Source organism: Hippoglossus stenolepis, chromosome 1, assembly GCF_022539355.2.
Source record: "Hippoglossus stenolepis isolate QCI-W04-F060 chromosome 1, HSTE1.2, whole genome shotgun sequence".
Taxonomy (NCBI): domain Eukaryota; kingdom Metazoa; phylum Chordata; class Actinopteri; order Pleuronectiformes; family Pleuronectidae; genus Hippoglossus; species Hippoglossus stenolepis.
In genome coordinates, this window is record NC_061483.1 from 746,458 (window position 1) to 758,957 (window position 12,500).

The following is a 12,500-nucleotide window of genomic DNA, read 5'->3' on the forward strand; positions in this document are numbered from 1 at the left end:
TCATTTATAATGTAAATAATCATAAAATGGAGCTTGTGTGTCTTTCAACATTCGATCAGATCAAAGAGAAGCTCTACGTCAAAGTCCACAGCAGCAACACAGTGTGAGTAACAATATACAACAATGAAGTTTATTTCACTAAACCTCCAATAAACACACGAATAATTCAAGTAAGAACCAAACAAAATCAGATCATTATTACAACAGAATATTTAAAAGTAACAAACTGACTCGTCAGGTGACTCAGCTCCGAGAATAAAAACATTTCAGATGTTTCCAGCCGAGTCTGAATCTTCTCAGGAAACAGGATCTTCTGTAAAACCTACAAACATGAAACAAGCCCATTGTTTATTAAGATGCATGAATGTAAAGGACCATTGTGAGAGGATATGTCCCCCCCCCCCCATCCAGTGTCATGTTCTCACCAACAGGATGTGACACAGCTGTGGTTTCAGTCTGAGCTGTGGAAGTGCAAGTCATGGGGGGGGCAGAGGAATCATCAGAGATCAACAGGATTCTGATTCACCTCATCTCCTGGAACCAGAAACCACCGGTGCTCAGAGAGTGTGTGTCTGTCCTGTGACTTCAGAGTCGCACAACTCAGGAACTCAACTTCTGACTCATTGTGTGTTTGTGGTGTACAGACCAGAGACAAAGTACAAATACTGAAGTACAAGTACAAGTACAAGTACATTACTGAGTAACTCAATAAATTCCAGCATTAATAAGGCTTCTCTCTGGTCACGTGCTGCACTGACACTCTCAACCAATGGGAGAGCTTCCCTGAAGTGACGCTGCTCATTGTGTCGTCACTGCGTCATCACGTGTTCCCACTGTTGTGTTTATTTTTCCACTGTTTCCTGTGTGTGTGTGTGTGTGTGTGTGTGTGTGTGTGTGTGTGCGTCTCCTGTCTCCCTCTCTGTGTGTGTGTGTGTGTGTGTGTGTGCGTGTCTCCCTCTCTCTGTGTGTGTGTGCGTGTCCCTCTCTGTGTGTGTGTGTGTGTGTGTGTGTGCGTGTCTCCCTCTCTGTGTGTGTGTGTGCGTGTCTCCCTCTCTGTGTGTGTGTGTGTGTGTGTGTGTGTGTGTCCTCTCTCTGTGTGTGTGTGTGTGTGTGTGCGTGTGTGTGTGTGCGTGTCTCCCTCTCTGTGTGTGTGTGTGCGTGTCTCCCTCTCTGTGTGTGTGTGTGTGTGTGTGTGCGTGTGTTGTGTGTGTGTGTGTGTGTGTGTGTGCGTGTCTCCCTCTCTCTGTGTGTGTAACCCCGCCCCTCCCGGACACGTTGCCCAGGGAGAGGCTGCACGCGCTCCTGTCTCTAGTACCCGCCCGCCTCAGCTGCTCTCATGGTTTCACTCCATCATCACTTCTCTCCGCGTCCGGACGCTCGACGCTGCGGGTCCTGGTCTCCCGAGCCGCGACACTTCAGCCCGGGTAAGTGAGGCTGTGGCCCCGGTCCCGGTCCTGCTCCTTCTCCCGGTCCTGCTCCTTCTCCCGGTCCCGGTCCTTGTCCCGGTCCCGTTCCTGGTCCCGGTGCCGGTCCCGGTCCTTGTCCTGGTCCCGTTCCCGGTCCAGGTCCCAGTCCCGGTCCTTGTCCCGGTCCCGGTCCCGTTCCCGGTCCCGGTGCCGGTCCCGGTCCTTGTCCTTGTCCTGGTCCCGTTCCTGGTCCCGGTGCCGGTCCCGGTCCTGGTCCTTGTCCTTGTCCTGGTCCCGTTCCAGGTCCCGTTCCTGGTCCCGGTCCCGGTCCTTGTCCCGGTGCCGGTCCTGGTCCTTGTCCCGGTCCCGTTCCCGGTCCCGGTCCTGGTCCCGGTCCCGGTGCACTGTGTTATGATGAAGATGAAGAAGAGGCTGGTGTCGGGCTGCAGATCTTTAACGCAGCTCCGCAGTTTCCTCTGCTCGTGTACATTTATATATTTATATACATTTATGTGTATAAATATATATAATATACACATTATATAAATGATATATTAATATATTAAAGGTCCCGCTGGTGAAACTGAAGTTTCCGCAGTTTCACATTTTATTGCACATTTGAAAACGTGCGTTTCAACGCGCGCACGTGAACGCGCCCGTGCTGAGGTCGAAGTTGTGAAAATGCGTGAATCTGCATTTCCCACGTGCTCGTATCAGTGTGTGTGTGTGTGTGTGTGTGTGTGTGTGTGTGTGTGTGTGTGATGTGAGTGTGTGTGTGTGTGTGTGTGTGTGTGTGAGGTGTGTGTGTGTGTGTGTGTGTGTGATGTGTGTGTGTGTGTGTGTGTCTTTCTATAGTTCTGAGACTAATTTTGGTTCAATACCATCATTGTGAGGACATTTTGTCTGGTCCTCAATTCTTCAATGGACTGTTTGAGGGTGAGAACCAGGTTTAGGTTAGAATCAGGTTTAGGTTAGAATCAGGTTTAGGTTAGAATCAGGTTTAGGTTAGAATCAGGTTTAGGTTAGAATCAGGTTTAGGTGAGAACCAGGTTTAGGTTAGAACCAGGTTTAGGTGAGAACCAGGTTTAGGTGAGAATCAGGTTTAGGTTAGAATCAGGTTTAGGTTAGAATCAGGTTTAGGTTAGAACCAGGTTTAGGTTAGAATCAGGTTTAGGTTAGAATCAGGTTTAGGTTAGAATCAGGTTTAGGTGAGAATCAGGTTTAGGTGAGAATCAGGTTTAGGTGAGAACCAGGTTTAGGTTAGAACCAGGTTTAGGTTAGAATCAGGTTTAGGTTAGAATCAGGTTTAGGTTAGAATCAGGTTTAGGTTAGAATCAGGTTTAGGTGAGAACCAGGTTTAGGTGAGAATCAGGTTTAGGTTAGAATCAGGTTTAGGTGAGAACCAGGTTTAGGTTAGAATCAGGTTTAGGTGAGAATCAGGTTTAGGTTAGAATCAGGTTTAGGTTAGAACCAGGTTTAGGTTAGAATCAGGTTTAGGTGAGAATCAGGTTTAGGTTAGAATCAGGTTTAGGTGAGAATCAGGTTTAGGTTAGAATCAGGTTTAGGTGAGAATCAGGTTTAGGTTAGAATCAGGTTTAGGTCAGAATCAGGTTTAGGTGAGAACCAGGTTTAGGTTAGAATCAGGTTTAGGTGAGAATCAGGTTTTGGTCAGAATCAGGTTTAGGTGAGAATCAGGTTTTGGTCAGGTTTAGGTAGTTGTTATTAAGTTGTGATAGTTAAGGTAGTTAAGGGGTTAGGTTTAGGGTTGGGGTCACTAGCCCCTGACTAACCGGGCTAGTGAATGTGTCAGTGAGTGTCCTCACAAGTACAGAGAGACGTGTGTGTTACATAAGGCTGTGACCTGCTGGATCTGAACCGGAGGTTCTTTAATCTGTGTTCACTCGTCTCTGGATCAGGATCAGGATCAGGATCAGAGCCGAGGACTCGGTTCAGACACGTAGAGACGAGCAGGAGACGTTCACACCGACACCGTCTTTCATGAGGATTGATGAAGACTTTAAAATAACGTTTCTCTCAGGTGTTCACCTCTCAGATGTTTAAACATCATGTGGATGAAGATCTGGAACAAGCTGATGTTCCAACTTTAAATCTACTTCAGGGGAAATCCGAGGGAAACGTGATTTTAAAGGTGTCGTCCACTCTCATTGGTTCCAGATCTCTACATCACACTGTAAATAAAGATGACATCATGTGCAGAGAGTGAAGCTCAGGTATCAAGGTCCCGCCTCCAAATCATGAGTCAGTCAGCTGTCAATCATAACTTCTCTGAAGTCCTGTGGGTTTTAATTCAGGCTGCAGATAATTATTATCATAATTATTCTCATATTTGGTCTGAAAAAACAAACGTCTTGTTTTGATTTTAAATCTAAGAATCAAAAAAACACAAAAATATAAATTTTAGTAAAATGTCAGAGCATTAAATCAGCTGGAGTCCGGATTCTTAGTCTTTTAGTTTGAAAAAGGAGTGAGACGTTTAAGAGTTTAAGCTGCTCTGACTTCCTGTTTCCTCCTGAAGCAGCTCTGTTCACACGTGGTCCAGATGTGGTGTGAGTCCTTCACATCTCAGCTGATGGTGTTTGGTCTGAATCAGAGAGATCTCCTGTCGAATGTGGAGTGAAGGTCAGAGCGCGTGAACAAAGCTCGGTTACACAACATCTCATGTGTAACATGTGGAACACGTGTTTGTGTGGCAGGTCCGTGATGCTCTCTGCTGGCTGAGGGTCCAACTCCAACATGTCCACCTCAGACTCGGATTACTCCATCGACTGGCTCGCCAGCGATGAGGAAGACTACGACAGCTCCAACGGGTCAAGTCCTCGGGACGGAGCGGAGCTGGTGTCTCCATCCTCTTCATCCTCTTCATCCTCTTCATCAGGAGAACCTCGGACGAGCTGCTGCCCGGCTGCAGCCGCTCACAGTGACTCCTCTGACTGTAGAGATGGAGGTTCTCCGTCACTCAGTCCACTTCAGGGATTTACCTCAGTTTCTACGCAGCAGACACTTCCTGTGGAGTCACGTGGTTCAAACAGGAAGAGGACACACGGCGCCAGTTTGGACGAACTCTGTGAAAAACCTCAAGAAGACACTGAAGATGAGCTGTTCTCGCTCAAGGTGAGGGTTTCTCTGTGATGAGCTGAGAGGAGGTGGTTCTGTGTAATTCACACCTGAGGGTTCGTTCACACTTTAATCTAATGGAGAGCCAAGTCGCTTCTCATCAGCAGCACATTTCATATTTCACATTTCACATTTCATTCATACCTGCATGTTGCACCACAGAGTAAAACGTATTGCATGGATCCAGATGTAGAGGCTGATGTTTCCAGTGGGACAGAAACGACCAGACGGATTATTATGAAACGAACGCTGCCGACTCAGACTCCAACGTACCTGCAGCAAGATGGCGACATTGGTTTCCAAGATATTTTGGCTTCATTTCTGGACAGTAGGAGCAGAAGAGGCCATCTTTATTTACAGCCTGTGGCACAAACATTAAAATGTCCGGTCACTGATAATTGAAGATGCTACTTTTTGGACGGTGGGAGCACAACGTTAGCATTTCCTTTATTCCCACGATGCCGTGAGCTCCTGTTCACCTGGTGGTTGTCAAAGGTATCGTGGGAAATAGGTAAACAAACAAACCACAGAGGAAACAGTAGCAACACAATCAGAGCCTCAGACTGATGGAGTGAGAAGGTGTCCATCGTCTTCTCCGACAGCTGCTGAAGACCTGTGGACACGTAGCTTTTAGAGTTAGCACGAAGCTAATGGCCTCAAATGGGAGTTAATGGGGGAAATTCACTGGGAATCAATACGTCCTGAAAGTAGAGGAGGAAAGACAGACACACACAGACAGACACACACACAGATACAGACACACACAGATACAGACACACAGACACACACAGACACACACACACACAGATACAGACACACACAGACACACACACAGATACAGACACACACAGACACACACACACACAGATACAGACACACAGACAGACACACACAGACAGACACACACAGACAGCACACACACACACAGACAGACTAAATTAACTGATTATGTGACTTGTGTAATCCTGAGCTCTGCAGTGTGTGGTTGTTAGATACATGTAATATTTTAGATACATGTTACATGTTAGTTACATGTTACATGTTACATGTTACAGCAGCCCGGTGTCATGACACTCACCCAGTTCTCTGTCCACCCAGTGCTCCCAGCTGCAGAGCTACATCCCCCCTCTGTCGTCCATCCTGCGCAGCCTGAGGTCAGGACGCTACTCTGAACGTAAGTTTACACACGCACACGTATGAAGCTGATGTCAACACAACATGTTGTAAACGTGTGTGTTTGTAATGTTGTGTTCTCTTATTATATTGTGTTTTTACTGTTTGTGTTCAGAACTTTTCTAAACAGAGTGAAGTTAGAAAACCTTGTGTTCATCCTCCCTGGTTTCTCTGCACTGAAGTTCATACTCAAAGTTTGATTTATTTACTGAACTGATTTTCAGACGTGAGAATTAAACGTGTTGAATCATTTTTAAAAGACTTTTTCCAGAGACCCCCCAGAACTTTGCTGCTGAGGCTTTCATGGGGGGTCAAGTGTCAATCAAGGGTCCAACGAGGGTGTTTCCTCCATTTGTGAGTTTTTAAGCAGAATCACACAAAAGCTCCTGAGCAGATTCCCAGTGAACATCCAGGTGTGGGTGGAGGTTTGAGTGATGGTGAATATTAATGATTCATAAGTTAGAATTCTGACAATATTCTACATTTTCTTTACTGTGTTATTTTTATAGTTGGATCATTCGAACACAGTCAAACTGGATGTTTGTAACAGTCAGGAAGGAAGATTTAAAATCACACAATCAAAGTAGTCACCAGTCATTTAACATCATTTTAAACTCCGATGATGAAAGTGATGCAGGTGAGAGATCAAAGATCAAAGGTCTGCTCGAAGTTCTTCACCCTTCACACGTGTTTGAGACGCTTCACACCTGATGTGTGTTTGAGACGCTTCACACCTGATGTGTGTGTGTTTGAGATGCTTCACACCTGATGTGTGTTTGAGACGCTTCACACCTGATGTGTGTTTGAGGTGCAGGTCTCTGCTGACACAGGAGCTGTAATGATCATGTCTGTGATCGTCAGTGAATAAAGTGACGATCACACCGGTCAGAACGCTGAGTGTGATTGGACCCTGGCTCCTCCCCTCAGACTCACTGCAGGATTCTCTTCTCCTGCAGGTCTCAGCACTTTTCAAGAGGGCGTCGCCATGGACCGAATCCAGAGGATCCTGGGGGTCCTGCAGAATCCACACACGGGGTAAATACTAAGAATACTTCAGTGTGTGTGTGTGTGTGTGTGTGTGTGTGTGTGTGTGCGTGTGTGTGTGTGTGTGTGTGTGTGTGTGTGTGTGTGTGTGTGTGTGTGTGGTGTGTGTGTGTTCCGACCACATGTTGGATAAACAGCAGTAAAAGTCAGTAAGTTGATTGAACACAGGAATGTTTGTTGGATCAAATAGTTTTGTTTTTCAAGCCTCTACAAGAAACACATTATAATTGAATTTGAATCAGAGGAGAAAACGGCTTCAGGACTAAGAATCAAATACGAACTTCATCTTCAGTGTTCAAGTGAAACGTTAATAATATTATTACCGATGTTCAACAGCCACTTGGATTCGGTTCCTCAGACGAACATATGAAACAAAGTAGAAGCTTCAGGTCTGAGATGGAACTGAACAAAGAATGAATCTTCTCAATGAGAAACCTTCAGACACGTTCCCTCAGAGTAACTCGTGTTTCACTGCTGGACTCGACTGGACCTCACGCTAACGTCTCACACGCTAACGTCTCACACGCTAACGTCTATCTTCAGACGAGTCTCCATCAGGAGTTTGACCGTCGCAGGGTTATTGTCTCATTGTCTTTGTTTTACCTCGATTGGAACCGTGTTGTGTTGTGTTGTGTTGAAAAGACTCTACAATACAGAGCTGTGGGTGCTGAGACTGTGGGAGACTCACACACACAGACACACACCTGTGGGTGAACACACTTTTGAAAACCGATTTGACTTGTGGTCTGTTATTGAAAATATTTCATCTCTGGTCATTTGTCTTGTTGTTTGATTATTATTTGTGACTCGAGAACATGAACAAAGTAAAGTAAACAGAGTTAAAGTCTTTTCTCAGCTTCAGTCAAATACTTGTAATTCCATCTCTGCTTCTACTGTGGAACAGTTGTGTTGGAAAGTACTCGTCTGTACACATGTTTATTTTTGTCGCTCGGGTGTGTTGTGTGACGTCGGTGAGGTGGTGTGTGTCTGTGATGTGATGCTGCGAGCGGAGGGCGGAGCCTCCACAGGCCGCTCCAGGGTTTATTGGTCTATTTATAGACTGTGAATGGAACGAGGGCCCTCCCCCCCGCTGCCACGTGTGGGCTGGTGTGTGTGTGTGTGTGTGTGGGGGGGGACTGAACATGCTTCACTTGTCTTCCTCTGTGATCGTCTGATGCTCACATGCAGATGCAGATACATCACAGGAATGTTCACACACACACACACACACACACACACACACACACACACACACACACACACACACACACACACACACACACACACACACACACACACACACACACACACACACACACACACACACACACAGTCTTTGTGCTGCTGCACGTTGTCGACCAATCGGCTGCTGGATGTGTCGGCGCTTCATGCAGCTTATGTAATGACCACTGGCGAGACGTCCCTGATCTGAGCTGTGGAGACGCTGAAGGAATCACACGACTTCAGCTCCTCCTTGTTCTGCAGCGGTTCACATTCAAAGTACAGTTTATACTTCAAAGACAGATCTTGTTCATGAAGTTAATGTAAAGTTCTTATACAAACTGATCTGTGAACAAAATCATCTTCTTATCGTTTCTAGAACTGATATTTTACAGTGAAATTATCTGCAGATTTATAGAGTTTCATTCATAGAATCTTTAACAAACGAGACGTAGACTCCGAGTCCAGAAAGTGAAGCCAATGGACCTGAAACCTGTCTTCTGTGTACTGACCAGCAGGGGGCGACTCCTCTGGTAGTTTCTATAGAAGTCTATAGAAAGTGACTCTACTTCTCACTTTATAACGTCAGTAAACATTCAGGAGTTTCTGTCTCAGTCTCTGGTTTCAAGTCTTCTTCAAACAGCTGATGTTCATTTAGTGAATTATGATCATTTAGAGTCAAACAGACCATAAAGCACCGGATGTATTTTACATTATAAAGATATTAGTAAAGTATATCATAGTATAAATATATTAAACCTGTGTCTCTCCTCCAGTGGACGCTTCCTCAGCATCGTACTGAAAATAGAAGAAATGCTTCAAAGTTGGTTTCCTCATATTAAACCAAATCCTCAGACGGACGGCAGCTCGTCGGCCAAGAAGCAAAAGGTAAAACTTCAAGAATTATTAAGATGCAGCTTCTGAAATGTGAATATTTCTCTTGTTGAATGATTCTTCACAAGTGATGATCTTTATATTTTAGACAAAACTAGAACATCACGACTCCACCAAGTCTCCTTATGAAACCACTTTTAAATTCACTGGATCTAGATTTTTATTTGGATCTGCACCAAATCACACTCTCTAAACATATATATAGATATTTATATATATTATAATCTATAAGATCCCTGAATTATTCCTCAGGGGCTTCAGGAGAAGAGTCTGCAGACAGATTACGTTCAGTCTCACAAAGTTAAAGTGAAAAAAGGTCCTGGATCATTTAATGAATTCTGCTCTGACCCGTTTGAGTGTAAACTGATAATCAGACGAACATCAGCTTGAAATGTGAGGATCTCACAGAGGAACTGCATTCTGGGTAATGTGAAACCAGCCTGATGGAATCATGTGACAGAAACTGCTGCTGAATTTGATTAGTTTCCTCTTCTTCCTCCAGCATCATCATCACAGTGCCTCCCCCCCTCCTGCTCCTCCTGCTCCTCCCTGCTCCTCAGACGTGGAGCCGACCGCCTCCTTCTCCTCCTCTCACCTCACATGGCTTCACTCGTCGCCCGTCTGCTCCGTGAAACCTCTGGAGTCGACGCCCGGCCCTCTGGACCCCCCCTGCAGCCAGGAAGTGACCCAGGACAACGCCGTCTCCTCCAGCACCGACTCGCACACGGGGCCCCGGTGCCGCTCCTGCACTCACCCTCGTCTGAGCCAGGGGGCGCTGCCCTTCAAGATCAGCTCCCCTTGTCTGGAGCGCCTCCTGCAGGCGAAGGACAGCATCATCGCTCCCAGGACTGTGGGAGACGGAGGCTGGTTGTCATAGCCGATCTGGGGTCAGATCTCACGCGGCGTCCAGAGCCCAAGATGCTAAAGCCTTAAACTAAAGCATGTTTCAAAGTCTTCGGAACCTTTTCATCTACATGAAATGTAGAAGATCCACAGTTTTCAGGGTGAAACTAAAATAAAGACACTGATTGTTCCTGCTTGAAAAGATGTGACGGGTGTTTGTCTGTGAGATGAATCGTTTCCACTCGTCTTCTGAGTGAAAAGGTTGAAACAATCGTCACGGACTCGTTTCCTCGACTGAACGGTTCCTCTCAAACAAACATTTATGATCTGAAAATGAATGAATCCCGTTCGGTTTGATAAAACTGAGACTTTTCATACTGATGCTTTGACTGTTATGTTCCGTTGATCTTTTTAGGTTTGCTATGATTCCTCTACCTCATTCTGAAACCACGTCACAGCTCCACCGACACCCGAGACCACGTTCAGTCAGAGCTCCAGAAAAACTAACTCTCCAAAATGAATCAGTTTGAAATGTGACAGATCAGAGGGATTTGAAAGACTTTGGATAAATGTGAAGCTCAGATTTTGATTTATCGATGGTCTTTCTTCTTTTCCTCTGAATGTTTCATTAACACGTTCTCTCACTCTGACCACGTCTGTAAACCTTTTCATTTAAATCACCAGAGGAAACTTCTCAAATGATTCTTAAAGTTTCATTTCTCTTGTTCTGGACAGAAGCTCCTGAAACGTGGACAAACACAAACAGGGACGTTTGTTCTAAAAACACTCAAATGTATAAGATGTTTGATCTGACTCAGGATTTCTCACCATTATAGAAAGAAGCAGTGATTTCAATGCTGAGTGAGTCATTCATTTATTTTGAAACCCTGTTAAAACGAGGGGAAATCCACTGTTTGCTCTGTGAATTTCAAATTGACAGAAGGTTTTGAACCGTGTGCTTCTCTCAGAGAGAATCCAATAATGTAGTTGTCTCAAAAACTGAACTGAGACATAAACGTGTGGAATAACTTTGTATTTAGTAAAGTTGAGGCTTAGTTTTAAAGTTTGAAAGATTCAGCTGCGACTTGTGAACTGAGTGAGACGAGGAATGAGCGGAGCTGGGAGGACGCGTCGTGTCCTCGCAGCGTCGTGTCCTCCAGCGTCGTGTCCTCCAGCGTCGTGTCCTCGCAGCGTCGTGTCCTCGCAGCGTCGTGTCCTCGCAGCGTCGTGTCCTCCGCGTGGTGTCTGCAGCGTGGTGTCCTCGCAGCGTCGTGTCCTCGCAGCGCGGTGTCCTCCAGCGTCACCTGAGAAAAGCTCTATCCTCAGATTATGAATCTCTGGGTACGGATTCGCACATTGGTCTTTTTTCCTCAGCTAACCACAGGGGGCGCTGTATTTACGTGTAGATTGTGAATTAATCAAAGAATTTCAAGTTAAAAAATTTCCAGACTCGTCTACACAAGTTTTCTTCCAAACGTCTCGTACGCGTGCGACGTAACGAACACGCTTCTATTTTCACCTGACGACACCGACGCGTGTTTAAATCACGAATCTTTCAAATCAAGTTCATTTTTTCACTTCACGTCTGTTTTTTTAAGTTAAGTTAAGTTAATGAAGGAAAAAAGACTTTAAATAGAATCACTCGTTTCTCTGTTTCAAAGTGATGCAGTCAAACGGCGCCAACTGCTGGTCAAACGTTGGTATTGCAGCTTTATGAATCGAGTTCATGAACAATTAGTAAAAATAAGTGTGGCTTCATTCTTCTGAAGATCGACTCTGACTCTAGATTCTGCGTCAGACCAAACGCTCTGGAGACGTCTCTGATTCGATGAAGGGATCATGTGACGCGGTCACGTGATCGTGATTTAACGCTGCAGCTGATCACATCTCGTTCGACACCGAACCGGAGCTGAGACCTTTTTCTTGTACATAGTTTTGTGTTTTTTTATTCCCTCCCCTCAGATATAGACTTTGTGATATTTTGTATTTCTGAAATAAATGTGACGTCTTCTTTCTGAGAGGAAACGTTGTTTTTTTACAAACTTCAGCAGCAGAAGAACAAATCAATTATGCAGCATTTCTCATTTATTGTTGTTGCTTGTGGAAACTCAGCAGAGGCAATGAAAACAATAAATATGGATATTATGCAAAACATTTTCCTAATGAAGCATTTTACACAATGTACAATATTCTTTTTTTCCTCCACCACCACGCACTTGAATATTCTATACACATTTCAAACAAAGAAACAGAACCTCCATGCAGAAACCCTGAAAATGGGATGTGGAGTAATGGAAAACAAATTAACACTAAATGCACTTCTCATGTGGATTTCTGTGTCATAAAAACTGCTAATAAACCACAAAGAGAAATGAAGATCTGTGCTGTTTAAGAAGATTAAATGGTAAAAAGTGGTCATTGCTCAGGAGTTTCCTACGACTGATGCAGTGCTGACGACTCGTCTGTGTGTGTGTGTGTGTGTGTGTGTGTGTGTGTGTGTGTGTGTGTGTGTGTGTGTGTGTGTGTGTGTGTGTGTGTGAATAAGATAAGTCTGTGCTCGCCCTCTCCTGGGACGTTATGATGTGTGTGCGTGTCTGTGTTGCCTGCGTCAGTAGTCCGTGTCCGAGCCCTCAGCGTTGTCCACGTTACGGGACAGCATGTAGTTGTCCATGTCGATGGAGCGGCAGTTGTTGATGGCGTAGCGCAGCCGCTCGGCCATGACGGCCTGGCTGGAGTACGGCGGCAGGCGCAGCTGGAAGAAGCAGGTCTGGGAGGTGGGCAGGC

General features: G+C 45.3%; 2 protein-coding genes across 2 annotated transcripts in view; one reads left to right on the forward strand and one right to left on the reverse strand.

Moving 5' to 3' along the window:
• Nucleotides 1-1,190: 1,190 nt before the first annotated feature.
• Nucleotides 1,191-11,734, forward strand: LOC118107918 (circadian-associated transcriptional repressor). Its single transcript, XM_035155690.2, has 6 exons — nucleotides 1,191-1,424; nucleotides 4,121-4,538; nucleotides 5,640-5,715; nucleotides 6,671-6,749; nucleotides 8,756-8,867; nucleotides 9,376-11,734. The coding sequence occupies exons 2-6, from the start codon at nucleotides 4,161-4,163 to the stop codon at nucleotides 9,748-9,750; spliced, it is 1,020 nt and encodes a 339-aa protein (XP_035011581.1). The 5' UTR covers nucleotides 1,191-1,424; nucleotides 4,121-4,160; the 3' UTR covers nucleotides 9,751-11,734.
• A 45-nt stretch (nucleotides 11,735-11,779) lies between these two features.
• Nucleotides 11,780-12,500, reverse strand: part of herc1 (HECT and RLD domain containing E3 ubiquitin protein ligase family member 1) — a 50,140-nt gene continuing 49,419 nt past the window's right edge. Inside the window, exon 79 of the mRNA XM_047340080.1 lies at nucleotides 11,780-12,500. This exon is cut by the window's right edge and continues 10 nt beyond it. Coding sequence (XP_047196036.1) covers nucleotides 12,325-12,500 — 176 coding nt within the window. The 3' untranslated portion in view covers nucleotides 11,780-12,324.

What these genes read in the sequence shown, in the direction of transcription:
- LOC118107918 (XM_035155690.2), top strand. Translation starts at nt 4,161, where the DNA reads ATGTCCACCTCAGACTCGGATTACTCCATCGACTGGCTCGCCAGCGAT. An exon ending in ATGAGCTGTTCTCGCTCAAG is followed by an intron (nt 4,539 to 5,639) that starts GTGAGGGTTTCT and finishes CTGTCCACCCAG; the next exon opens with TGCTCCCAGCTGCAGAGCTA. An exon ending in CGTCGGCCAAGAAGCAAAAG is followed by an intron (nt 8,868 to 9,375) that starts GTAAAACTTCAA and finishes TTCTTCCTCCAG; the next exon opens with CATCATCATCACAGTGCCTC.